This window comes from Corvus moneduloides, chromosome 13 (assembly GCF_009650955.1).
Source record: "Corvus moneduloides isolate bCorMon1 chromosome 13, bCorMon1.pri, whole genome shotgun sequence".
NCBI classification, from domain to species: Eukaryota; Metazoa; Chordata; class Aves; order Passeriformes; family Corvidae; genus Corvus; species Corvus moneduloides.
The window spans coordinates 15,216,941-15,242,848 of NC_045488.1; the positions used below are offsets into that span (position 1 = coordinate 15,216,941).

The 25,908-nt window shown below is 38.6% G+C and overlaps 1 protein-coding gene across 5 annotated transcripts in view; it reads left to right on the plus strand.

The window, feature by feature from the left end:
* FAM189A1 (family with sequence similarity 189 member A1) overlaps positions 1 to 25,908 on the plus strand; it is a 114,757-nt gene that overhangs the window by 61,239 nt on the left and 27,610 nt on the right. For 3 of the 5 annotated variants that reach the window (XR_004242739.1, XM_032122520.1, XM_032122523.1), the window contains 8 exons: positions 5,120 to 5,227; positions 11,680 to 11,742; positions 14,350 to 14,510; positions 14,921 to 15,056; positions 19,358 to 19,433; positions 20,098 to 20,688; positions 24,632 to 24,706; positions 25,365 to 25,693. Coding sequence is in view for 4 of the 5 variants with exons in the window: in XM_032122520.1 (XP_031978411.1) it covers positions 5,120 to 5,227; positions 11,680 to 11,742; positions 14,350 to 14,510; positions 14,921 to 15,056; positions 19,358 to 19,433; positions 20,098 to 20,688; positions 24,632 to 24,706; positions 25,365 to 25,693 (1,539 nt within the window). In the remaining variant the exon portion in view is untranslated. The remainder of the gene's footprint in view (positions 1 to 5,119; positions 5,228 to 11,679; positions 11,743 to 14,349; positions 14,511 to 14,920; positions 15,057 to 19,357; positions 19,434 to 20,097; positions 20,689 to 24,631; positions 24,707 to 25,364; positions 25,694 to 25,908) is intronic. The other 2 variants (XM_032122521.1, XM_032122522.1) reach the window with 2 other exon arrangements.

Sequence of the window (25,908 nt, forward strand, 5' to 3'; positions counted from 1 at the left end):
GGTTTAGCCATTGATTGCTGGGAATGTTTAGATCCATGTGTTCGGGGCTGCTGCTCACAGAGTGTTCTTTTTACACATCAGCAAGCTGATTTTACTTCTTTCCTTGCATATTGACTAATGTTTCAAAAATGCCAGGAACTTACGAACCTCAAAGACTACAAACCTTTTATTTCCACAGGAAAATAATCTTATCGAGCCAAAAAAATGTGAGTGTGTTGTAAAGAGGGCTGCCAGTTCAATACTGTTGAGCAGACTGGAACTCATAAAATGAAATGGATGTACTTGTTTCCTTCTAGAGCAAAATAGGCTTAAATATAGTTTCTCAATTCTGTATAAGCTGATTAATTTTCTGTATGATAACTTGACAGAGTAAATGTTTTGTGGTAATAGTGCTTCGTTTGTGTGGCATGGTCTGTATTGAATGTCAAATTCTCTGGTTTGATGCTCATACATGTAACTTAATTTACAGTACAGTTCATTGCTATGATAGGAAGAGGCAAGAGAGTGACTAAATATTTGCCAAAGTCTGCATGTGAGTTGAGTTTTGAAGATGTCCAGACATTCCTCTTTTAGTCTGGCTTACTTGATGGTTTTGAAAGGTAACTGATACTAGAGACAAATTCAGTTACAAATTTGGTTTCTGAGCTGAAGGAGCTCTCTGGATATGGCCCACCATTAGAGTGAAATGATACTATTCCAGTTTTCCTTTATATTTGCTGTGATAGGAGGTACAAATGACGTTTTGAAGGACAAAATTTCAGGAGGGTGAACACACATGCAGTGATTATAAAGGACCCAGCCAGTGCTCCCATCACTGGGTGATGAGATTCATGCCATTGTCATTTTTCATTTTAGATTCTATCTCATCTCTTTGCTTCTGTCAGGTAATTGCATGTGCTAACAGCTGTTCTAAATTGCTTTGTTAAATGATTGTTTCTACATTTGAGTTATCGAAGTGACAATCACCAATTTTTTACTTACTCCAGTTTGATACCATCTGACTGCTTTATCACCCAGCAGTTTGATGGAAAACAAAAAAAATCAGTTTTTAGGACAAATTGCTTTTTGAGTATACTGCAGTATGGGGTTTTTTTTTCATGTGATACTCACAATTAATTATATTCTAATTTCTTTTTACTACAAAATATTTTTTTAAAGTTGCAATTAAACTTTCAGATTTTAAATAATACTCAGATGTTGTAACACAACTCTTATTTTAATGTGTTCTCTAGGCTTTTGGGCTACACATTTAGAGAACATGCATTTTTGTATATTTATGTATTATTTTAATTGTGCTAGTAAACGAAGAACTCTGAGGTGCAGTAACACAAAGATGGTGTCAAAAGAATAATAGTGAAAACAGCTTGAATTAGGAAATAAAGAAGGAAAAATAGACGTCCTGTCCTCAAGTTAGACATACGGAAAATGATAGTGTGAAGAAGATTTGAGAATGCACAGGTGTCCTTTGGGACCACAGCCTAAGTCCAAGGTGTCTGTTATTATGGAGGGAAAGCATGACAAACAGTTATGCCAATGCTGGCACAATTAATTTGGTAATTGTTCAGCTGTAATATAAATGGAATACTGCAGCCATGAAATCTTGCTTTTTTCACTATCAGTTTTAAATTTTAGTTCAGCTTTTAAGATTTACTGGGGGACCTACTTGGGAAAATAAGTGGCCACAGAGAAACCGCTCACAATGTCTGACTCCTGTGGGTGTATGTCTAGATTGATCTAGGCATGGTTCCAGGCAGTTCTGGCAGCTGATTCCACTCTGAAGGGGATTTGTGTCCTCTGCAGTTAGTGAGCTAAGGTGTATCAAGAAAATTGTATATGTAACCTGTAGAAGAAGAATTCTACCTAGTACGTTACACTTATCAGAGCATTAATTATCATATAAACATGCTGAGGAATCAGATTTTTGTCTTAAAAAACAAAGATAGCATCTAAGAGAAAATTGGTTGAGCCATTTCTGAGGAGCCAGAGGATTGTATTTCACACCATTAGATATTCACGTGTTGTTTTCTGATTTGCATTCTGGTAGATGTCAGCTAAAAATCTGTCACTAAAGCTGCCTGATTTTGTATTTAATACGGATTTCCTGCTCCTTTAAACACCTATAAATGCAGCTGTTTGTGGCTGCGGGCTGTGGGGAGATACAATTGGCCCTGCTGTGGTTACTGCTTTTTCACAGGCATTTCCTAAAGGTCTTCTTAATTGTCATTGTGTTTGTTCCAGCTGCAGTCTGTAAGCACCTACCCTGTCCTTCTGGCAGCATGTTTGGCCATGGAGATCTTTAGTTCCTTCTCACTTTTTATCTCTAGCTGAATAAATGAGTGTTATGAATTACCTAATTATTTTTCCTACAGGGCACAGGGAGTGAATTTCCTGAAAATAGTAAATTGCCTGAGGCTGATTAATGTTTGGGGAGGGTGAGGGGTGTGGGGAGCAGAGAAGGGTGGATTGTGGCTTGATTCCTGTTTGAGTGGAAACAGACTTTAGGATAAAAAAGCCAAAACAAATAAAGAAGCAGTTTTGCTTTAAGAAATATCTAGTGATGGTGAGGACTCCACCATCATTGCTCAGTTATTACCGTCTCTGTTAAAATTTTAAACTTATAGTATTTTCCATCTCTTTGTTTAACTTCACTGCCTTTTTACATTTTCTGGCTTATAGATGTCTGCTGCTTATTAATCTTTATGAAATACATAAAAACTCTGCATCCCTGCATTTGGAATTTTCTAGTTGTACCTTCACCTTCAAAAAGACTGTAGCAGGAACAGTAACTGCTGTGTGCTTAGCCTGGAAAGGAGTGTGTGGGAAGAGGCTGCTGTTCCTGTGGAACATCAAAACAGTAATGCTGAATAACAGAGTGCAGCTGTCCCTGCGTGCCGAGGAAAGTCAGGATGGGTAAGGATGAGTGTAGCTTGCAAGGCACAGGAAGTAATCCTCACTCTAGAGTCAGTGTTTGCAAGGCCTTCAGTTGTGCCTAGTTTAGGATTCTGCATTTAAGGAAAAATGTGGACCAAGGTGAGGTGAAACAAATCAAATTAATGAAAATTATCAGAGGCCTAGAAAGTTGATTTCAGTTGAGGATTGGAGAAAATGGGGTTAATATGTCACAGTAAAGGTGGAAAAAGCTTCAAGAGTGATAATAGAGTTCAAAGGTGTAGAAGTCTGCTGTGTAACAGCCTGTTCTCAAGAGCTAAGGAAGAAAAGAAGCCATGAGTTTCATCTCTGGGATGGACATAACCAGGACACTGATGGTAAAAATAAACACTGGAATAGTGGGGTGAAGCTGTGGGATCTTTAGGAACAGATCAGAGAAACATCTGTCATGAGACTTAGAGGCACAGTTAAGTCTGTCGTGAGGCATGTGAAGTTGTATGAGGGTCTTGGAGACACTTTGCATCCTAATTTAGAACTTTGATTTTATTATTTAGCATAAATGGTATTAAGTTATGCACTTGGATCAGCTAAGTCTTTTATATTTAAATGGCTGTAGTAAACAATGAATGAAGTTCCTTCCCGCTAGGAAATTGTCCTGTTTCTACCCTAGTTCTTGTCTCTGCCTCAGTGTTCTTTACCTAGGTTTGCATATGGAAAGCAGAGAATCCAGGGTCTCAATCTCTCTTTTTTTTTGCCACTGTTAACTAATTGAATCTCCAGGGATCACTTTGGCTGTGTACCTCCATCTGAATACTCTAAGTGTGTCTTTATGACTTTGTATTTGAGTGAGTCCTCTGTATCACCTTCTGTGAGTTAGAGATTGGCCCTTCCAGTATTTTGCTGTTAATGCTGATGATTCTTTGTTCCCCTTTGCTGAGGGGCTGGCCAAGAAGACAGAAAACTACTGACCAGATCAGCTAGGGCAAATCTGGCTCAGTTAAGTTTTTAAATGACTAAAACTTGTTGGCCCATTTATTGTCTGCCTGGTTCCCATGGCTGGCATTTCCATCTTCAAATGAAGGTCACTTGAGGAGCATGCAGTTACAGTGGCAGGAGTAAATCTGCACCCTTCTATCATTTGTTTCAGTACTGTTGGGAAAAACAAAGCAATTTATAGCGTGGAAGTTACTTCATGCACTGGCAGTGAATAAAATACTCTAATTTTAAACTTAGATCCTATGGAATGTTCTTTACACAGTGAGTGTTTTTTACTCATGGTATTGTAGCAATTTTGATTTAGTTTTTCATCTGTTCTCTCTGCTGCTTTTTCTCAAATGCTTTTACTGGCTGTTCAGAGAACTCAGCCACCCAACTGCCACAACAGCCATGCAGTTGCTGTACAATGATTGTAGTAGTTTTGAAATGTTGCCAGCACACTAAATTCTTTTCTTTTCTTTTCACTGGCTGTGAAGAAAGTAAATACAAATTCAGTGATTGGAAGAGAGATGGATGCTTTATTCTTAATGACACCATTGCTATAAATATGTTTCCATTTTAATTCAAATGTTTCTTTTCTTTTATTCTACTTGTTAAAACAATACTCTGTGTTCTATTTTAAAATTCTTTTTCTTAAAAAAAACCCCCAAGCCAACAGTATGACCATAAGCACTTAATTCATCAGTAGAAGGTGAAATGCCTGGGTGTGTAATCACTGTGTTTCTCTCATGTATAAAAATATTTCAGACGTATAGAGTTTCTGACACAGAATAAGTTTCTATTCATACTAGAATTTCCATTGAATTTCTTTAACACACAACCCTAAGTTGGAGATTTCAACTACTGAAAGCAATAACATTTCTGCATGTCGGTTTTTAATCAGAAGTGTCTTTCGTAGTATCCTTCTTTTGATAGCTGTAGCTTGGAGTCCAGTGTGAAAGAGTAATTTTTCTTTTTGGGGAACTAGAAAATTTGAGCATCAATATTTCTGAGGAAATATCTAATAACAAATGTGTTGTGAGAAGTGGGAAAGGGAAGATGTTTGTTTCTGTAATTGCTGCCTTTGTGGATTGCTACATGGAAAAAGATTACAAGCTAAATGGGTTCTACCCAGTTATTTGAGACCATATTAATTGATAGCAGTTGACAGTGTTTGTTATCAAATTCCTCAAACATTTCCTGTCCTTTGTGTCCCTGAGATAAGAGATGATATTCTGATGATGTCTCTCCGCAGGACCTGTTGTTCAGTGTGTGCGCTCTCAATATCATCTCCACCATTGTCTGTGCTTTGGCAACAGCAATGTGTTGCATGCAGATGGTTTCTTCTGATCTTCTGCAAATGGTGAGTACGTTTCAGTGACAACACAGGGGTTTGTCCAGCATAACATAGTGTCCTTCTCTGTGGTTATTCATTTGCACTCTTTGCTTGTGAACTTAAGCCTGTTTGTGTCTCTGTGTGGTGTTAGAATGTGTGCGTACATGGGTCTATTTTTTTATCTGCATACATCTATATATATAGCACATAGATGTATGCAGTGTGAGGAGCTGCTGTGTTTTAAATGTTTATGTATTACATTAGGGTGTTATGATCAGAATTTTGCAATTGGGAGTTGCTATTTTTGTTAACGAGGTTATTAACGAGGTTTAGTTACATATGCCCGTTACATTTACTGTCATCACTTGTATTTATCTCCAGTTTCCACACTCCCCAGAGCAATTACTTAGCTTTGAGATCCCAGTTTTCACTACTGCATTGGTATGAGAACTATGGAGTATGAGAAGTGCCAATAACTGTGTTTTCAAAAGGAAAACATGTTCAGCTTCAGAGTAGCATTTGTGTTCAAAACGAGGGAAAAGGATTATTAGTCTTCTGCATAGTCAGCTGCATCACAGAATGCTGTCTTGTTTTGGTTGCACAAAGGCAGCTTTCCTATTCCAAATGAGTGTTGGGATTCACAAGGTTTCAATGTGATGTTGAGATTAAAAAAAAGAAAAATTTAAAAGCCTTTGTATTTTTGAGGCCAGCTACACTGCTTGTAACCTTGCTCTATTGCTGAAGAATCTAGGAAATGTCCTGTTTAGTAAGAGAGGGCAAACACACTAATACTCATCATTTGTACAACTTTTTTTGCACGAATGGAAGACTGGCCCAGCAAGTTAGCTGTAAACCATTTAAACTACACAGAAGTGTTGTTTATTCAACAGGCATGTGGTTGTTTTAAAAATAAATAAATAACTAGAAATACACTGGGTGCCATGGATATTGATTTAAGTGCATGAATTGCAGAGTTAAGACTGTCCTTTCTAGACAAGTGTTCCAGTCACTGGGTTTCAAACCCAGTTAAAGAATATTTTCCGTCTGGGATCTGGTGTTTGGTTCACATAGTAATGGATATAATAAGTTAGGCTCATATGTTTAGGTAATGACTACAAATAGTACATAAATGCATTTTTGGTATAGGGCTCTGTGTATGCATATCGTGCAGGCTTGTAGATGCTTGTAAACAGTGCTTATTTAATAACTTTAGTAAGGATGTGAAACAATTAACAGAAATAATAATTTCAGCTGGTGACACTTATATTTTAAATGTTAAAGGATTTTTATCATATTCTGGGTATTCTTTCTTTTCACACACTCTCCCCCTCCATATTTGCTACAAGAATGCCCATTGACTAAAGAACTTTTTCACCTTGCAGTGTTGATGGGGAGATGAAGAAAATATCACATCTTGAAAAAATCTGTCTAGTGGAAAAATGGTAGCAGTGATCCAGAAGTGTAAATACTCCAGGAATCTTGATCTACACTTAATAATATTTAGCAGTGTCAGATGGATAAAAAGGAATAGATAACAATGAACCCAGAACAATATTGAAGTGCTTCTGATGGGCACATGCAAGAAGCAGTAACCTCAATAGCAAGTCAGATTCCTTAAAAGCACATAATTTTTCTCTCTGCCAACTCATTCTTGATGTCTTTAAGATTCTTTCTTTCCCACCTGGCAATGCTGCCATTATGTTAATTTCTTTTTGCTTCCTATGCTTTGTGTTTCCAGCTTTCTGTCTTCCTGCTTGGTTGTCCGTTCTCCCACCCTTTCAGCTCCACCGAAAAGAATTTTCTTCCCTCTCCACAGAAGAAGGGAAATATATATATATTTCTGCTCAATCCCTATCTTTTCTTGTTTATCAGTTTTTCCCTTTCTTTTTTCAGGTTGCTGAGCCAGATTCCTACCGGGCCTAAGTGAGCGTAACTTCCCTGGGGCTACGCTGACTTAGACCAGTTGAACTCTGACCTGAGGATTTCTTTTTCTTTCACTACTTGCAGCCTATTGTCCCATGATCTGCAGTTCCCCTTTGCTCTACTACACCCATAAATCTGATTAACTTCCTTTTCTCTTGCTTGTTAATGTTTGGATTTGTGCTTTTTCCTTTTACTTTTCACTGATGCGTGCATCTTCTCTTAGCTGGGTTGTCCTATGTTGGAAGTTGGACAGCAGCAGCAGGAGATGCCACTCCTCAAAGCTGAAAAGGTTTTAATTATTCTGCTGATTGTTTTACTCTGTTCTACAGTATTCAAGAGCTCTGCAGGCTCTCCTGTAGCAAGAGGAGGCAATAGGGAGCACCCTTCCTGGACATCATTAGGTTATTGTTAGAGCATCAGTTCTGTGATTCCTGTGTTGTGTTAGTGTTCTTGTCTCAGAAATTAATCTGTTAGAATGGTAAGTTTTGCAAATTCAAAGAATTCCAATTTATTGCTTAGCAACATAAAGCAGGTGTAACAGTCTCAAGAAAATCTGCAACGTTGATTCTGTGATTTTGTGCTTTGTTGATGACTTTTGCATACAGGGAGTGTTTTGATTCATACAGGCAAACGGATGTATTTGCTGGAAACTGCTGACTTCTGACATCCCAATCTTTAGGAAAAATGTCCTAAAAACATAAAAACAAGCTGTCCAGTAGTAAGCAGAGATTAAATTTTCCAATTAATTTGAAGAGGGTTTTTTTGGTTTAAAAATAGTCCTACCTAACAAGTATTTCATTTCAAGTGCTAAGGAAAAAAAACCTGGCAAAATACTTCAAAGTATTTTTATTGCTTTATATTTTATTTTATATTTTTTCTGATTGTTCCTTATTGGAGTGGACTGTTTCAAAAAGTACCCCAAAATTTTCATTTCACTTTAACCTTTCTCACTGTGTTAAGTATAGGCATTTGCTCAGGCAAAGAAGCCCTACCAATTGTACTAAAGCTTCAAGAAGAAGTGATATCATAGCTAAAGATTGAAAAGGCATTTTTTGTGTTTCACTAGAGAGTTTAAGGCTGCACTCCATTACAGGACTTCCCAGAATTGTTCTTTCTATGTACACACCCCTTTAGGAGATAAATACGAATCAAATCAAGATCATAGCAAGGCTCTGCAATGTGAAGAAACCCCTCTTCATAACCAAAGTGTCACTTCCATGATATTTCATTTGTTGCCTGAGGCAGTTTCAGTTTACATCTTGTCTGATGAATGGCTACTGCAAAAATGCACCCTGTTTTCTTCAAAAGGTAGCTACCTGAAATAAACTAAGAAATACAAGAAATGACAGCCACTGTGATCAAGCTAAAGCATGAAGTACACCTATTCCACTCCTCCTTCCACTCCAGATATGTTTATACAGTTCTTATCCTAGAAGTGCTGGCACTGATATCCTTGAGTGTGTTCTGATTTTATCACCATCACTGTTAGTTGCTGTTCATGTTATGTGATACCTAAAACCATCTGTTATTTTGTAAAGAAAATAAGGTAATGATGACACATGCAAGCTGTAATATTTAATTACTGTTTTCATCAGTCCCAATGATAATTCAGCATGTCATTATCTTAATAGGCTGTAGTTAATATTTCTACTCAAACACCTCACAGAAAACATCTCTGTATGAGGATAATATCTTGCTGGCATTGTTTAACCCCCATATTCTGGTGAAATAGTAATTTAAAAAATCCTGCAGAGTGAAGCTTAACTGAAAATTGATCTTAAGTTATTACATATCATTTATTATTTAATCTAATTGCATCAAAACCTAAATATTACTTTTTTGGGCACAAAGTTCACTTACAGGTACTGTAAAACCCAGATGACAGTCCCTTTAGAAATACGCATTGGGAATGACGTACATTCATAGAAAGATCCTAAATGTAAATATGGTTGCATAAATACTCCCCTCACACCCACCATAAATGCAAACCTTTGGTCAGGAAATCTTTTGGCATTTTTAACGAATGTAACATTTTCATTAAACATTTTATTGGTAGAATAAGAATATTTAATATTTAAGACTAAAATATGGTCATCACTTCAAAAAAGATGTCGCAGAGCGATGCCCATGAGGCTGCAGAGCAAATGGCTTATAATGGTTGAGGGAACAGCAAATGGAAACAACTGAGCAGAAAAATCTGAATGCGTTTTCCTTATCAAAATACCTTCTGTCTCATCATTTCCCTTTAAGATCAGGGACAAATTAGAGGAGTCAACCGTTGTCCTTCTGTTCTTGCAGACAATTAGAGTCTACATTTCCCTTCAGCAGATACTGATTCCATGTTTCAGAAAAGGAAAACAGCAACCTGTCCAGGAGGACAGTTAATTGAAGACAGAATTACAGACTCGAGTGTATTGCACAGAGCTTTTGCTCAAGATAACATGCCAGTATTTAATTATATGCAATTAGAAATTTTTATTTCCCATTCTCAAAAATTAGCAGATTTTTATAAATGACTGAAATGAGAATAATGAACCCTGTAGTCTCCAAAGGACTGATTTGAAGTTGTACAGTACATTCAGTAAATGTGATGTGGAAGGCAGAGGTAATTACATGCAGATATGGGAAAACCTCCAGATAAGTTTCCCTTTGAGCACCTGTCACATACTGATATATGGCACTTCTGGTTTAGATAAGCTGTAATTGCTGAGAAGTGGCTCCCAGCTGTGGCATTTACCATGGGGTCAGTAGTGCTGAGCAGCAGCAGGATATACAGACCAGAGGATGTCTTTGCTGATGTTCAGAGGGGAGGTCCCATAGCTGGGAACACTGGTGCAAAGTTTTTAGTCTCATATACCTTGGGCGGAAGGATGGACCACATGGCATCAGATGAGGAACTGTTTCAGTAGAGAAATATGTTGACAGGTCTTGCCTGGTGTTTCATCAGTTCCTTAACTGGGTCTCCTCCATCAGCTTTTACCTCAGTGTACTCAAAATATTCAGAACATGAATAATACCTTCCAGTTACTTCAGTGACCAACCTTTAGATGACCTTTCAGTGAAGAGCTGGAAGTTTGTTCTGACAAAAAGAGAAGGAGTTTTACAGTTTTACACATATCTATGTAATGGTGCTTATTTCACCTGGAAAAGTTAAACACAGAGAAGAGCTGTCTTATTCTTCTTCACTGGGCAGGATAGCTGACATGTCTGGCTGCAGGCTGTTAGGTGGCAGAGGAAGTTGCTGGTGTTCAGCCCCATCGTGTGGAATTCTCGGTACTATGGCAATGGACCCTTGAGCATAACTGTATTTTGAAAAAACTTTTACCTCTTCTGGAAGTAGAGTACTTCTAGCATTTGTGCTTCTAATTCTCTGCTTCCTAACAACTTGCTGCTGGTGCCATGGCAAACTTCTGTATTAAATGCAGGTCCAAGGAGTGGGTACAAAACCACAGTGTTTTATTCTTCCCTCATAACTGCAGGCAAAAATTAAGTCCTCACTATGACGGCTGTTTAAATTGGGCTGTTCAATCCAAGTCAGACATTGCCAATGAAAACACACCACATTCTGTGTGCAGTGCGTGCTCTGTGTTGCACGTCCCTTTAGCACAAGTTCCAATCTGTGTAATGCCCATTCAGTATTAGACACGTTTCACACACTAAAAGTAAGGCTACGGATGAGATAACACCTGTGTCAGTGTAATAGTTTGAATGCCAAGCTTCAAGAATAAGGTCAGCTGCTTCCTAAAAGCGGAGCATGAATTCTAGATCTGTATTTCACTGCCTGTCAGATTTCTGAAAGCTCCCAGCATCCAGTAGCTCCAGGAGCACAACAGAAATGGTTGAGTCTCTTGGATTTCCAGAGCCATGGGCTTTCTCTTTATTTCTAGTAAATATGTTTGAAGTATCTATTGATAGCTACAAACTTTTGCTAAGCTTTTAATGCAGTTTGGGTATTTAGCATTTACCAGTGATGCTATGTGCTGTTTATCTTTGTCTGCAACCATTTTCTGTCTGTTGTTTCTGCAATGGCCAATAGTTTAATCCCATGGCTGGCTGGGAGACCCACTGTGTGAGCTGTAGTTTTTGACATGATACTGAGTGCAACTTGATCTTGTTTATCCTGGTGACTAAACAGGTCACCTCCATTTTCTGCTTGGCAGTTCTTGTTGTTGCCTGTCCTACTTGCTATCAGCATATTGAGACTGATTATTTGATAACAGCTGTCTTCTAATACCAAAAATGTGTCTGCGTGAAAGTATTTGTCAGTGTTTCTTCAGTTTTCTCAGCTGTTTGCATTTTATTACTGTCTTTTATTAACCTATGAAATTTTTATTAAGCCTTTGCTGAAACCCTGCTAGACTTCACTATTTGAGACTAACTCTTGAAGATTTTTAAAATACATTTTCCTGTAGAAAGAATAAGGTTTTGCAGGCTAGCAGAGTAGTGTGGAATAAAATATGACTTAATTCCCACTTAGTAGCTTTCAATTGTTTTTTCAAGGATGTCTGTTCTTTGTGGTAATCCCTTATATTTGCTATTGTTTCATTTCCTGCTAGTTTCCCTCTTACAGCGTTTTTCACTTTAATTTCTGTGCCTTCCAGCAGGATGATATCACACAGGTAAACTGTTGTTTATAAACACCCCCAAACATGTGCATTTTCATGTCCATTCTGCTGCTCGTTGTCAAGTGTTGGTCACAGTTCGTTGCCATGGTTTGTATTCCCGGATCTTGAAAGGGATGCAGATAATTCTGCTGTTCAACTGAACTGCATCCAAACATTAGGTCTTCTCCTTCTGGAACCACAGCCCCTTCTGCCCTGTGTAAAACCTCTCCTTTCTGTCATGTCCCACAAAGTGTGTGCTGATGGTTCACCTGCTGTAAAAATGCCGTGTGTTTAATTGCCCTGTTCTGACAGTGGTAAGAGTATCACTCCCAATATGTGGCTGAATGGATCCAGCTCTGGGGAAGTCCAGGACTGAGGCAATGGAGCTACAAGTTCTCTGGTGCAAACCAAAGCTCAGGGTCCATGGCAGTATATGGAAGTCTGGGAGAAGGTCAAGGAAGCTCTAAACTAAAATTGTTCTGTTTCCAGACTGTAAAAATGACCCAAATTATCAACTCTTTTAGGGAAATGAGTGCAGTCCTGAGTTTGGTGGAGTCAGTGTACAAAATATGACCCAGAGCGTTCAGATATTTGTGTTCATTATGATAAATGTTTACAGGTTTTAGGTAATTATGTTGAAGTTTTTCTTGCTTCCTTTTTTCCCTGAAAGATTCTTTCATGTATTTCTGATGGTAGCAGACAGATGATTGCTGACGATTGCATCGCTTAGGGCAGAAGTTAGGAGTTTAATGGTGAATATTAATGTAATGTTGCACTTTGGGAAATGGCTGTCGAAAGATCAGATGAGTTTACACCAAAGTAAAGAAAGTATTTTTTTTCTCTAAGCCAAATAGAGAAATGTCTGACAGTACTTGGTATAACAGCATCCCACCTCACGTGGAAGATGAAAGAGCATCAGACACTTCACATAAGGAAGAGTAAATCAAACTGATGCCATGCTTTGTTTCTAAAATGTGCCATGAGTAGAACACAACGGCTGAAAGTTCTTGGTTGGCTGTAGGATGTAACGAAATAACACATTCTGCAGGGGAGGTTCTTTATTAGTAGTTACATGTGGAAATATCTCTGGAGAGCTGGTCAGTGAGCAGCGAATACTTTATTTTCACAAACAGTTGATGTTGGTCCTCCTGACCCTCTGCTGTGCTATATTATTACAGCTCTCACCTTTGAAACAACATACATAGAGGGAGTTTAATAGAACTAAGATGTAACTCAAGCTTTATAATACCAAAGACCAGTATCATTTCTGTGGTAATGTAAATTCAGCAGAAGTACATAAAATTAAACTTGAAAAAGTGGTAAATATAGAACTGTGATATTAAAAATGAAGGTAATTTACTTTCTATTTGCTGTATCTCCTAAGCATAAACATCTTCCCTTTTATTTTATTGCTTCCCAAATCTTTATCGTGGATTTAAACAAACAGTAATGTAATGAGCCTACAGTGCAAATATATATGTTGTCTTGTTCCAGTATAAAAAAAGAAATGTGCCTTCAGCAAAGTTTCTTAGCTGGCTTGTTTTAAAAGGCAGGAGCTAAAGATCAAGTCATCCGCTGATCCAAGAAAAGTAATACGATAGCAGAAGCTTCCCTGGAGAAAAAAAAGTTCTGTGATCTTGGATTGTCTTTTGGTCTCCTTTCATCCATGGGGACCAAAACGAGCCAGGTGTGGGTTGTGGGATCTGCGGCAATGGTCCATATTTGGTCTTGAATTAGTTTAGGCCTTTCCCAGAACACTTTTTAGTGTTTCTGATAGCAATGGGTATTGGAATGGCTTCTTTAAATCCTTGCTCTGCTGGAAGCTGATGAGGTTCCTGTCACAAATGTTGACGTAGTTCTCAGTGTTATTACTTTTTATTGTGCAGTGTAGTTATTGTCTTTTGCGTTTTGAGATGGAATAAATGTTTTTCTTACTTTCATACCAGTACTTATAACCTTTATACCACATTTAAGTGCCTGTATCACCAAGCCACAAACAATTATTAAGAGTATTTTGTTTTACAAGAATAATAAAGAATAGTTATAAATGGCCCCTTCATTGGAAGTGAAAAATGGGTGGGATATTTCCAGTTGTTTTATTCAAAACATAATGACTATGTGGTAACCTATTTCTAGTTAGTTTTATTTGGGGTTGTTTTGGGGATTGGCATTGGGGTTTTTCTTCTGTGTAAGCGCGAGGCAGTTCAGACTGGAAACAAAAACATGCAAATAGTTATTTTAGTAGTTATATCTATTGTTCATCAGTTATTAAAATACAGCTGATTATGTGGGGCTGTGATAAAATCATATACAATGTAGAAATATTTCTTGAAAAGCCGTTAAATTCTAAATGTCTGTGTCCTTCATCCTAAGAGTGACTGACTTGGAGGCTCATGGCCTCTCTGTCTTTAGGAAAACCTTTTGTTGTGTTTTGGCAATCTGACTCACCCTCCTCACTGATCACACGTATTCTTATGCTCCCAGACATGCCTTTTCATTTCAGTTTGGATATTAGTGAATTTGATATTGGTCAGGGTTGCTAATATTGACCTTTTACTAAAATTGTTAATATTGCTGATCATGTTTCTACTATCTGAAGGAACTTTACCTGTTCATTTTCAGTTTCTGCCACAGAGGCCACATTCTGCCAATCCTGACTGCATGACTCCGCATGGAACTGTCCTGCACCAAACCTTGGATTTTGATGAGTTCATCCCACCAATCCCCCCCCCACCCTACTACCCACCGGAATACACCTGCACACCCGTGGGGGAGGCACAGAGGTGATTCTCCTTCCCTGTTGTTGCAGTCAGCACTTGGTTCTGAGCTGTGCACTAAGAAGCTCTTTCAAACACTACAAAGCCAAATAATGTCCTTCACTTACATTAGGCTTTCTTCCAGAGAGATTACATCCGGGTTTTTGTTAGGCTAATTACATGTATTAATTTGGAGTAGTGAAGGACATTAATGATGGCAAAACAGGCTGGTAAAGATGGCTGGCATCCTAAATAAAAAACAGTTGTTAAAGCTACCCTGTGAACGGGGGCTTCATTTTGGATGTCTGTTCATTTCTTGAATGTAATTCTTTGTAGTGTATTGGCTTTGACTTCAGAGAAGTCTTTACATCACTGTGGTGTAGGTAATAAATTCAATGCTATTTCTCAATTGTTTTCTTGTTTATGTTTTTATATAGAGGTCTCCATTTGGACTTCCCTCATTCCCCATTTGGTGCTTTATATGAAGTAACCATTAATAGCCCAGGAATGCTGTATCCAAGTGAGCTGCCCCCTCCTTATGAGGCAGTGATTGGAGAGATGCCTGCCAGTCAGGTAAGGGAGGCCAAAGGAAATTATTTATGTGGTATTCAAATTTTCATGGTGCAAAACAATTCTAGATAAATTTTGAGGGACAACCATTAGAAAATACTTACATTTTTAATGACATTTTCCAGATCATTTTCTTTATAAGGGTTTAACCAAGAAATTTTACTTCCTATGAAACAGCAGTGAGTAGTTCTCTATTGCTTAACCTTCTGATTGTTACAGTTTTCAGTTACCAGCTTCTGCTGTTATGTGGCAAGAAACTGTTACTCCTGAGAGTGCAGAACACCTGTATCCTGAACTTACAGAAAGGATCCAGTGTACTTGAGACAAATATTTACATTACACTTTTTGCCTTATTCTGTACTGTACGGTATCAACTGAGTTAAAACTGGAATTACAATGTGTCTGCATGTACCCCCAGAGCTGATTTGAGCATTTGCTTGAAAGCATTTGTGGTAATTGAATCAGCTGTCACAATACTTAAAATTGCTTTTAGAAGCTCTAGTTTCTTGCAGGCTTCAGTAAAAACTCCAGGAGTCAAACATTCTAGGTATTGTTTATCAGTTGTTAATAGCACACTGTGGAAATTCTTGTGTTCAGGTTGCCAAGTTGCACCCACATTACAGAGGGGACTACTTGCCTTTCCCCAAAATACAACATTGAAATGTTTCCTAGTGACTTTTTTTGCACTGAGGGAAGCCAGAATTGAAACCATAAACCTAAAGAAATGATACAAATTTTTGCTATTATACACAAGAAGATTATTAAGATAATTAATGAGACAAGTGTCTGAGAAAAAAGAAATGTTGAAATGCAGAACCTCCAACAAAAATGCAATTAAATCTGTCCAAGTTATGCCTAACTTTGCAGTTTCTGTGACTGACAAAGCAGCTTCTGACACTTTTCTAATCTTTGCCTTGTAATATACCCTTCACCTGACACAACAGACAGGCCAAACATTGCATTACTTTTGATTTATTTGGCTATAATAAAATGAATCAGTATAAACTGCTTGTGAGTGAAGTTCTTTGCTGAACAGCAAAATTGGAGTTTTTGAGGCCATCTCCTAGAATATTTTTTATCCAAGTTCCATCCTTTTTCCTTTGCAGTAACTCAGATGAACCTGCAAGCCTTGGAGAAGTTAATATTTTTCAGTGATAAAAAACATGGGCAAACGTGATATGAATCGTGCATGGTTTGGGGGGAAAGAGAAGGCTCCTATCTGTGATAAGAGTTCATATGTGGTACTAAGTAAGGATTAGTAAAGTGTCTGTTTTTAGTAAAGCACAAAATCATTTTGAGCACTGTTGTAATTGGGACTGTTCTTGGTGTGAGCATCAACATGCAGCAGCACAATAGCACCAGCATGTAACAAAAATACAATTTAACAAGATGAGATTTAAAGCTGCAAAGTCATGCTCTTGCAAGAAGATCTCAGCTTTAATAAGTAGATGTATTCACTGTTAATTTTTGGCATCTGGGGTCAGTTTCAGCACTTTGCTTGTTCACCTCCGGCCACCTGAGTTCCAGAGGTGTTTGTTCTAGCCACAAGTGAAAATTTTAATTTCTAATGGTGATAATTATATAGTTTCTTACCAGGAGTGAGTTTATATGAACCTGGTAGTTGCTTGGTTCAGAGAGCTTGTAATAGGCTCTGTATCTCAGCCCTGAAGCTCACTGGCAGGGATAACCAAAGCCTACAGTGACACTGTAGCCACAGACTTTTCTTGACAACAAAAGCCTTCATGTATTTTTTGCAATTACTGTCCCAGTTGAGCCATAAATGGAGAATGGAGCCAAAGTCTTAAGACAGTTTTGGGCCTACAAGAACAAAATGGAGACCTGAGTTCTTACGTGCTGCAAATGCTCCCATAGAGCACAGTACAGTATGAACTGAAATAATGAGATTTATAAATCCCTCAAAGGCAGGCTTGGCAGTGGAAATCATGGTAGGGATTTAGCTACAAAAGTGCTTCTGGGAACCATTATGTAATAATGTCATAATTGTAAAACCTTTTACTGTGCATCAAGCAATAGGTTTTACTTGTTTTTAAATGGATTGAGGTCCTTAGAATTTTATTAAATTGTACCAAATTAGACTCGATATTTCATGCATTTTATGGGCAACAAATGTCAGTGCTAATTTAAGTAGTTGCATCCATGTAAAAATTGCTGTTGTCATCTGTACTGATTAGGAATTCCCATCTCACGACTATAAAAAAAGTGGTTTTCACACTGTTTTCCATGCAGAGTATTGACTGGTATATAGACAAGAACAAACAGATCAGGGTTCTGGGTGAACTAAATCAATGACTGTTTTTTATAAGGTTTTCTAACCTGTAGGCTGTGCAGGCTTGTTAAAAGTACAGGTTTTCTTTCTTTTTCCTATTGATGGCTTAGTGACTGTCTGAGGATGTGGAATTCAATAAGGTGGTGTTACCCTTGGCTGTGCAGGAACCTGCATGAAACCATGTGCTGTTCCTGTGTGAACCAAAACTCTGACCTGGCTTCAGAATTGTCAGTGTTACCTCCCACAATTAAAACCCTGGTTCTCCTTCCCCGAGGCAAGAAGGTTAATCAATTCCAAATGCATATAAAATACATTCAGCAATTATTCAGAGACAATGTAGAGTGTCAATAAATGTTTCAGCACAAATGTTCAACAGATATTTTCCAGTCAGTGATTAAGAAATTAAGTCAGTGATTATGAAAGCACCTAGATTAAGATTTTAAGAATGCCCCTAGAATCCCTAGATTTTTAAAAAGAAACAAACACTGTTAAAACATTATATTGCGTCTTCCAAAATGTAGTCAGTCAGAAGTTTCTACAACAACAAAGAGCATTTATGAACGTGTCTTACTTTTCTAGTTTGTTCCCAGAACTTCCACAGTTAGATCCCAGGAACAATCTGTGACTTAGAGTGACACCACATTTTACTTTTTACCACAACTGTGATACTCTGCTACAATAAAGATCCATTAACAAATTTCCAAGGGAATTGTTTAAAAATATGAGTGATTACACTTTTGCTTCCCACTCCTAACCATCTCTTGCTGAGTTAAGGTACTTCTGGTACTGTTCTTTCTTTGGAGTTGTATTTGCTAACCCTTAAAATAATTTTTAAAAACTAAATGTGCATCAGAAGTTTCCTGGTCACTTGATCATAGTAGGGTATGGATAGATCGATAAAAAAAGATAAAACAGTGAGCACAGTAAGTTATGCACATACATGTGTGCTTTAATCTACAGTGGCATGTGAAATGGAAGCTCTTTGCCTGATAGCTTCAGACTAATTGTGTCACATCAAATTTTTTAGAAGGCCAGACGCAGATTAAGCGCTTGATAAAAAGGTTTGCACAGAGGTGCCTGATGCTGATTTCTAGACTGTCACCAACCATAATAAGCTCTACTAGTTAATTATGGCCCCTACAGACAGAAGCTGATATGATGCTTTCTGCTCAAGATGGTATCATTCTCATTCCTTTCAACCTTTTTAATATTTTTTCTCATTTATTATTACCAGCTATTTATTGGAATCATTTTTTAATAACCATGTTCCCAAAGAACTGCTAAAAATCTATTGATACTGGCAACAAGGTCCAATCCAAAGTCTATTCAAATCAGTAGAAAGAAAATTTCCTAAATTTCAGGTGTCTATGGATCCAGTCTTTCAAGCAGGAATGATTCTGTATTTTGTTCACATGATTCTCAAAAGTGAATCCATCCCTTCAGAAAAAAGGGTTATTTTACTCAGCAATCTCAACAGGCTGGAGAGCACTCTGCATCAACACCTTGGTTGGCAATGATGTTACAGTGCTTCAAAACACATTAGGAATTAACATCGTCACAAATAACCAAAGGAAAATATTGCTCTTGTGCTTGTTTTTGTGGTTTCTGGTTTTCTCTCTCCTATTTTAGGGTGATGCAATGTGGTGAACAAAGAAAAGCATAATATGAGAAACACAGACTGTGGAAACAGAGATTGCTTGGACTAAAACCATTGGTTTTAACCATTGTAGCTATGAAGTTTAGTAACTTGAGCCTGCAGCCCCAAGTGCCTGTGAATTCAAGATGAATGTACCTTGTAGATTCTGGAAAAATGAAAAATTTCATTATGCTCCTTTGCCCTGCATTTGCTCCTGACCCAAAGATGTCATAAAAATACTTTAAATAGCTTTCAATCTGAATAGCAGCTCAAATGAAAGTGACTCAGCACTGTCAGGTGTGTCCTTCAGATCCTGAGCACTACACTTTGTTTTGGTAAGTCACAGGTTAATGAGCTCTTTCATTCCAAATGTTCATTTAGGTCACTGGTGCTGCTCAGCAAGTGTCGGAATCAAGTCTAGGGGAGAGGAACGCGACCCCAGATTTCAGCACACAAGGTGATGCGGCTTTGCATTTGTCTCCTTGAAGATGGAGTAGGAGTTTTGAGTGGACTTTCCCTTCCCTTCTGCCCTTCCTAATGGAGAAAGGAGCATTTGCATTCAGGGTATTCATGGCAAGAAGAACCTTTTTGCAGTCAGATCCTGTGGGTGGAAATGCAGAGGAGAGTTTTGCTAGACAAAGCAAGCTCTAGTTAAGCCCTTTGAGGCGGATCTGGTGACTGTCTCTTTGAAGAGTCCTGCACATTCCTTGCAGCTTGTTTCTCATTGTCAGCAACCATGCGTGGCTTCCTGATAGTCCCCACACTCCTTCTCCAAAGAGTAGTTTTCTCCGTGGCTTCCAGGAGCCTGAATAGGAAGCTTGCTGTTTGAAGCACAGATGTTGGGAATGCAAGTAGATGAGTAGCAGTACAGAGCCTGTTTATTTCAAGTTGAAAAGTCAGTATCAAGAACAGCACAAAAATGTCTTTGCTGAAGGACACCAGAAAGAAGTAAACTACTTCTGTGTTTTTTGCTTTGGCATTCTTCATATGAGAGTTTTTGAGTACTTATTGATATATGTGCAGATTACTAAATTTAAATCAGTATACAGAACATGGGGAGGGAGAGGATTGGGGAGGGGGGCAAGAAGTTTTTATTTTTCTCTGAAATTCTTGTTTTGCAGTTTCTGTTGAGAGCACCTCTTTGATGGTCTCTGGGGCTGTTGATATCCCAGACCGTAGCTACTCCTCTGAAGATCTTTGTTCGCTGGAAGTTCAAGGATCTCTCCACTCTGCAGATCTTTCTCCCTACTGCATAACCCCCAAGGGGGCTGCAGACCTGAGCTGCAGTGCCCTGGATTGCCACACTCACTGCAGGTTTCACAGAACCCGCTCAGAGGGCTTTCCTGATGAGGGTGACAGTTCCCACAGCCCAGCCTCTACAGACAGGTCTCAAGGACAGGAAAAGAACTGTACCCATGGCAGACCCTTGGACTGTTCCTCAGGGAATTGCAGCCCCTCAGAAAGAGAACTGCAGAGTTCTGCTCAAGAGAGCAGTGCCACGCCGCCTTTGAAGCAAAAGAAAACCTGCTGTGTGGACTTTAGCCAGCCTCCTGCCCCTTTCCAGACCCCTCCCTGTTTTGGGCCTGCAAATACTTCATCGTGTGCAAGTGGCCACGAGGCTGCTGTCCAGCAGCAGCACATTGCAAAACACCCAGCCTCAAACATCGTCCGATCCAGCAGTGCCCCCGTGTCCTGTTCGTCTGCCACTGAAGGTAGGTGTGGGACCACAGGGCAGCAAATGTGGAGCAAATTAGTAGTATTGATGTATGCAGCAATTGGTGCTGCTGGAAATTATATGCAGTGTTCCAAAGAGGGTTGTCTTAGGTGTGAAGGCTTTAGCTCCGTGCATATTTTCTAAATTTGAAAATTTTTAAGAATGGAAATGGGAAAATTGACAGAGTGAAATTAATTTTGGCTTTTCTCTATTTCACCATTTTTTCTGCACTGCTCAGAGAACCATGTGTGGAGTAGCTGTTTCCACCTCTCTATTACTGTTCTACTGAGAGGCTAAACTAAGAAGTGCAATGGTAGCTGGGGTTTATTTAGGAAAGTAATACTGGAGCTGTCATGCTTGTCATACAGCAGGTTGTGTTTCCTCAAGGTGACACTGACATTGACAGTATTGGGGCACGTCAGACGCAGTCACTGTGACTAGTGGCAACTTGGGGTGTATGGTGAAAAGGTTTGAAGGACAAAGAAATGAACATGAGGCACATGACAAGATGATAAATTAAAAGGAAAGCTTTTGGCTGCTGTGGGTAAGTGTCTTCTGCTATGAATCTCCTTTCAGAAAAGTAGGGAAGACAAGAGAAGATGAACAGTGTATCTTCGTAAAAATCTGCTTGTTAGTGAAAAAGAAAGGGTTGACTTAGTAGAGAATAATAGCAGGAATGTAGAACTGTCTAAATCACTTGAAAAGGGAGGTTTTACAAAAGGATCTAAGCTGTTCAGAGAGATTCAGAAGTGGCTGGAGAAGTGCCACCTGGAGAAGTGGCTTGAAAGTAAAGATTAAAAGCTTTTTAAGATGTCGTGGATTGTGCTGCTACAAGATCTGTTCACTGGGCTTTCAAAGGGATCTGGAGGAAGAATCATGTGTCTAGCTCAGCAAAAAGAGACAAAATATTGAAATAACTGGTTTCATTTAGGATGATGTTTTAGTTCTATTACACTTCTTGCATCTTTATAAATTTCAGAGACTTCATACTTAGCTCAATAATTGAATGTCTTTTACCTTTAGAAATGTAGCCTCTGGGCCAGGAAAAGTGAATCTTTAATCTAGAAGTCTGCATTTATTTTATGACATTTACTCTGCTAGGACATACGTGCTATGAAGCTGCTATGCAGAGAGTAAGTAGGAATTTCTGAATCCTTTCTGCTGTGTGAAAGACAAGAACAACAACCCTTTCTCTTCTGGATCAGGCTCTGCAACTTTCCAGAACTGTGCTCCATATGCTCCCTCAGCAGTGTTTGCTATGGGCAACCATATCCATGTGTTCCAGCTGGCTCTGGACACCTGGTGGAACAGATGCTCTGACCTCTTTTTTAATGTCCTAAGTACATTCATCATCTCTTCTGGAAAAGTGGCACTCTGGGACACGAGTTAGACATTACTGACACATAACTGGGCTTAGCAGAGATGGAGTAAAGAGGCAGAGAAGGTTCTAGAGATACTGATACACAGCGGGGGAGGGGGGGAGCAAGAGCTGTGACTTGGAGGGGCTGGGTGCTGCCCTACTTTGCCATTTTTTGCTGCCTACAGAAGACACTTCATAATGAAATCCTTAAGGAAAGGATTGAGTTGAGTCTCTAGTTGAGCCTAGATCAATTTCTTCATGCATATGTTTGGCAAACTAGTTTGCAGAATTTTACTCTGTGGAGATTTACATTGCATCCCCTTCCTCTACTTCTTGTTGAACCTGATTTGAAAATCATATGTAGGTTAGAAGCAGCCCAATTCTAGTAACACATTCTGGCTGTTTGTAGCAGCCCTGAGGCATATTTTTCCTAAGCTGTGACAAACAGCTGAAGTTCTTCACAGTCTTTGTAACATTAAAAAGGCATTTGAACTGGATTTTTCATGGCTGGCTGTTGATATTCACTGCAGAATTTTCAAATATATCTATGGAGTTGAATAATAGGCAAAGATAAAGGTAACCAACTGAGCTCCCTCAACCAACACACAAGAAAAGTCCTTTGGGTTTTTTTCAGTAACATACACCTACTTTTTTAAAATTGTCTTTGAGGAAAAGAACTGGTCAAGTGGACTTGACTATATGAAAGACAGAGCTGTAAGTACATATTGTTAATACTAATAACTGTGGATTTTGGAGAGCTGAGACTGGAGGAGCTCTAGCCATGTTCACAAAAGGAAAAATATGGTGGTCAGATTGTAGCTGGGGCTTGGGTTTGTCTTAAGACACTGTCTTTCAACTTTAGGAAAAAAATTACTAATTTATCTTCTGACTCACCTCCCTATACAAGCCAATGTGAAGAGATTTAGAAGCACAGCCTTGACATTTACTGTGTAGATTTTTGTGAAATGGGTTTTGAATGTTACTGTGAGTGCACTGCCCATAGTTTGGAACATAAATTATTTGACATAGGGATGTTCCATATGTGCAATGGGACAGTAACACAACAGCAGTGAGATCTGAAAGGCCAATAAAACACAATTCATTTGCTTCAAGCACATCTTGACCTGATGGGGTCTATATGGTATAGTCAAATAATTCTCCCATTAAACCTTTAATGCTGAAAGTGAACTTTTTTTGTTTTGAAATACCTGTCATTCCTAGTGGAGAAATTATAAATGAAGGTTCAGTTTAATAGGTGCCTTTATAGTCACTGTGTACTGTCTGAACAACATAAAAATGTGGGTTCACATACTGCTGTCAGACATAGTTCCCTCCTAAAAAGAATTACTTAAAAGTTAATAGTTAGCACATTTTTTCTGTCTTTTCCCTGTAAAGTTTATCATGGCAAAGGCGGACAAAATCAACTCCTAGAACAGATGTTTATTACAATAAACTTAATTTATAGTCAGCTATGACAGAATATGTGGCTATATCAGTTAAGTGCCAGAGTGATTATTGTAGTGTTTGTGTTCAGATAATTCAGGGTCATGTCCAGTGGTGTAGCTTTGACTTGCTGCAAGTACATTAAACAGTTTAGTAATGGATGGGAAGACAGAACCTCTGAAGTGTCTCCTCTTAATAACCATGCCATTATTCATGTGCTGCAGTACTTAAGCATAATAGAGCAAATTAAAAGACAGAATAGAAGCTGTCTCTCTTAATTTCTTGCAGATTTTCTATGTTTGTAGCATCTTACATTTGTTTCCTTCATTTAATTATTCACTCTACCAGAGAGGATTATGCCAGCTTTTCATTATAAACTGTCCCTGGAGATATGTAAGAAAACCTCTCCTAAGCTACCTAGAAGTTCAAAACCATTTTCAATCCTGGAAATGAATGCAAACAACCAAATGTGAAGGTTTATTCCATCTTGTCACAAATGAAAAAGACTGCAGTAGTAGTTACTGTAGAGTGTGATCTCATCATCACTGATCCTTGTGCTGGAATCCCAGAAACTGTCATTAGATGGCAGCTGTGTCCAAAGCTGTTTGTAGATGCTTCATAACCACTTGTTATTGATTGGCTGCCCAGGTACCACCGTGCTCACCTACCCATTAATTCAAACAGTGGTATATTACATTTGTACTGAAAATAATGAGAATATATTAAAGAAAGGAGGTAGAAGTATTAAATAAAATGCTGGTTTTGTAGAAACAAGAGGGATTAATCTTTCTTGGTTTTCCCATTTTCTAATATAAACTCTGTCCACCCAGGAAGGTCCGAAGTATGCCTCTGTAGGGAGCTTCCCATAGCTTCAACACTTAGGCCTGAAATATTTAGGAGTACAGAGGAAACCATAGAACAGGAGCTCTGTCTTCCTATTTGAATCTGTGTAACAACTCATAGGACATTTCTGGGTGTAGTAGCTTCTCTTTATGAATGGACTTCTTGAAAGCAAGATTTCTTCTGAGTAGTTTCATTCTGTAAAGGAGATAATAAAAGGTTCCAGTGTATTTTTCCTTGCTTTGGGCAGAGGACAGCAGGGGTTGACTTTGCTCTTTCTGTCTGCCTTTGGTTAAAGGTGATAATTGTGCCTGGACTCCTGTGTGCAGCCAGTGCCAAGATGCAGGATTATTTCCAGCTACAGGAGAAACAGGTGAGAATTGGTTTTCTAAAGCAGGAGATGGGTTTCCTTCTTTTCTTTTAAAAATAATGAAAAGCTTCTGATAGAGAAAAGAGCTTTAAAAAATCTGGGGCAGAAAAGTCAGTTAACAGCATATATGTATGGTATACAATGCTGATGGAACCTGCCTTGCATGAAAATAAGTGCTGTGAATTAGGTCCTCTGGTTTAGATCGGCATTTTTGCTTTCTCTGTGTTTCTTGCTAATCTCTTTTGCATATAATTTCCAAGGCCTAGAAATAGGCAGAACTTTAGTCTTAAATTTGGGGGGAGGGGCTGGGCCTAAAACTTTACAAGTTACATGTAATATAGAGTAGTTTCTTATCATTAATGTCAGCTGAAGTCCTTGAAGGTGGAGGTAACAAAAATGTCTGCTTTGTGAAGTATTTTAATTACCCACCCACTCATTCTCAAGGCAGTCCTCCTTGGTCATGGGAAAGTCTTACTCCTGACCCTGGTTAAAATTACCCACTCTGTAGTGTTTCCTTGACTCCATGTTTTTGCTGCTCATCAAACAGACATTTTACGACAAAGTAAAACTTTGTGACAATATTTGTTTCGCCTTTCTTTTCTTTTCTCTTTTTCTTTTTTTAAACTATTACTTTAAAGATATTCTTCCCCCTTTTTTTTAGTTCCTGTTTCTGGTTCTCATACGGCTGCCTCTGCTTGCCAGCATTCTTTGAGCAGTTTCCTACCAATTGGAAAACAGAGGGATACAAGGAAAATTGATCTGCACCTAAAGCCAAATGCTTTTCACACAGTCTCAAAAGAGCGGCCACACTCCTTAGTGGACCTTAAGGCCTATAAAGACACTAAAATTTTAGTGGCAAAATTTTTGGAACATTCAAACTGTAATCTCCCTCCAGAAGTACGTCACGTAGTGAACAGCATACGGTCAGTCATTAAATCTGATGAGAGACACATGGAAGAAGCCATCTTCAGTGCCAATATCATTGACCAGGTAGGCCACTGATGTTCTAAAGATGGGTCCAGTGTCCATAGACAAATACCTTATTTAGATGTTTTTACAGTTTAAGTTCTTCAGACAATTCCTACTGAAGTTCTTTTATAGTAACATGGCTTTAGTAAGAAATAATTTGCATTTATTGGGCAGCAATGCATTTTACACTGCAGTTCAGACAGAAAACCTGGCTGTGCTTTCCACCAGGTGCCTGG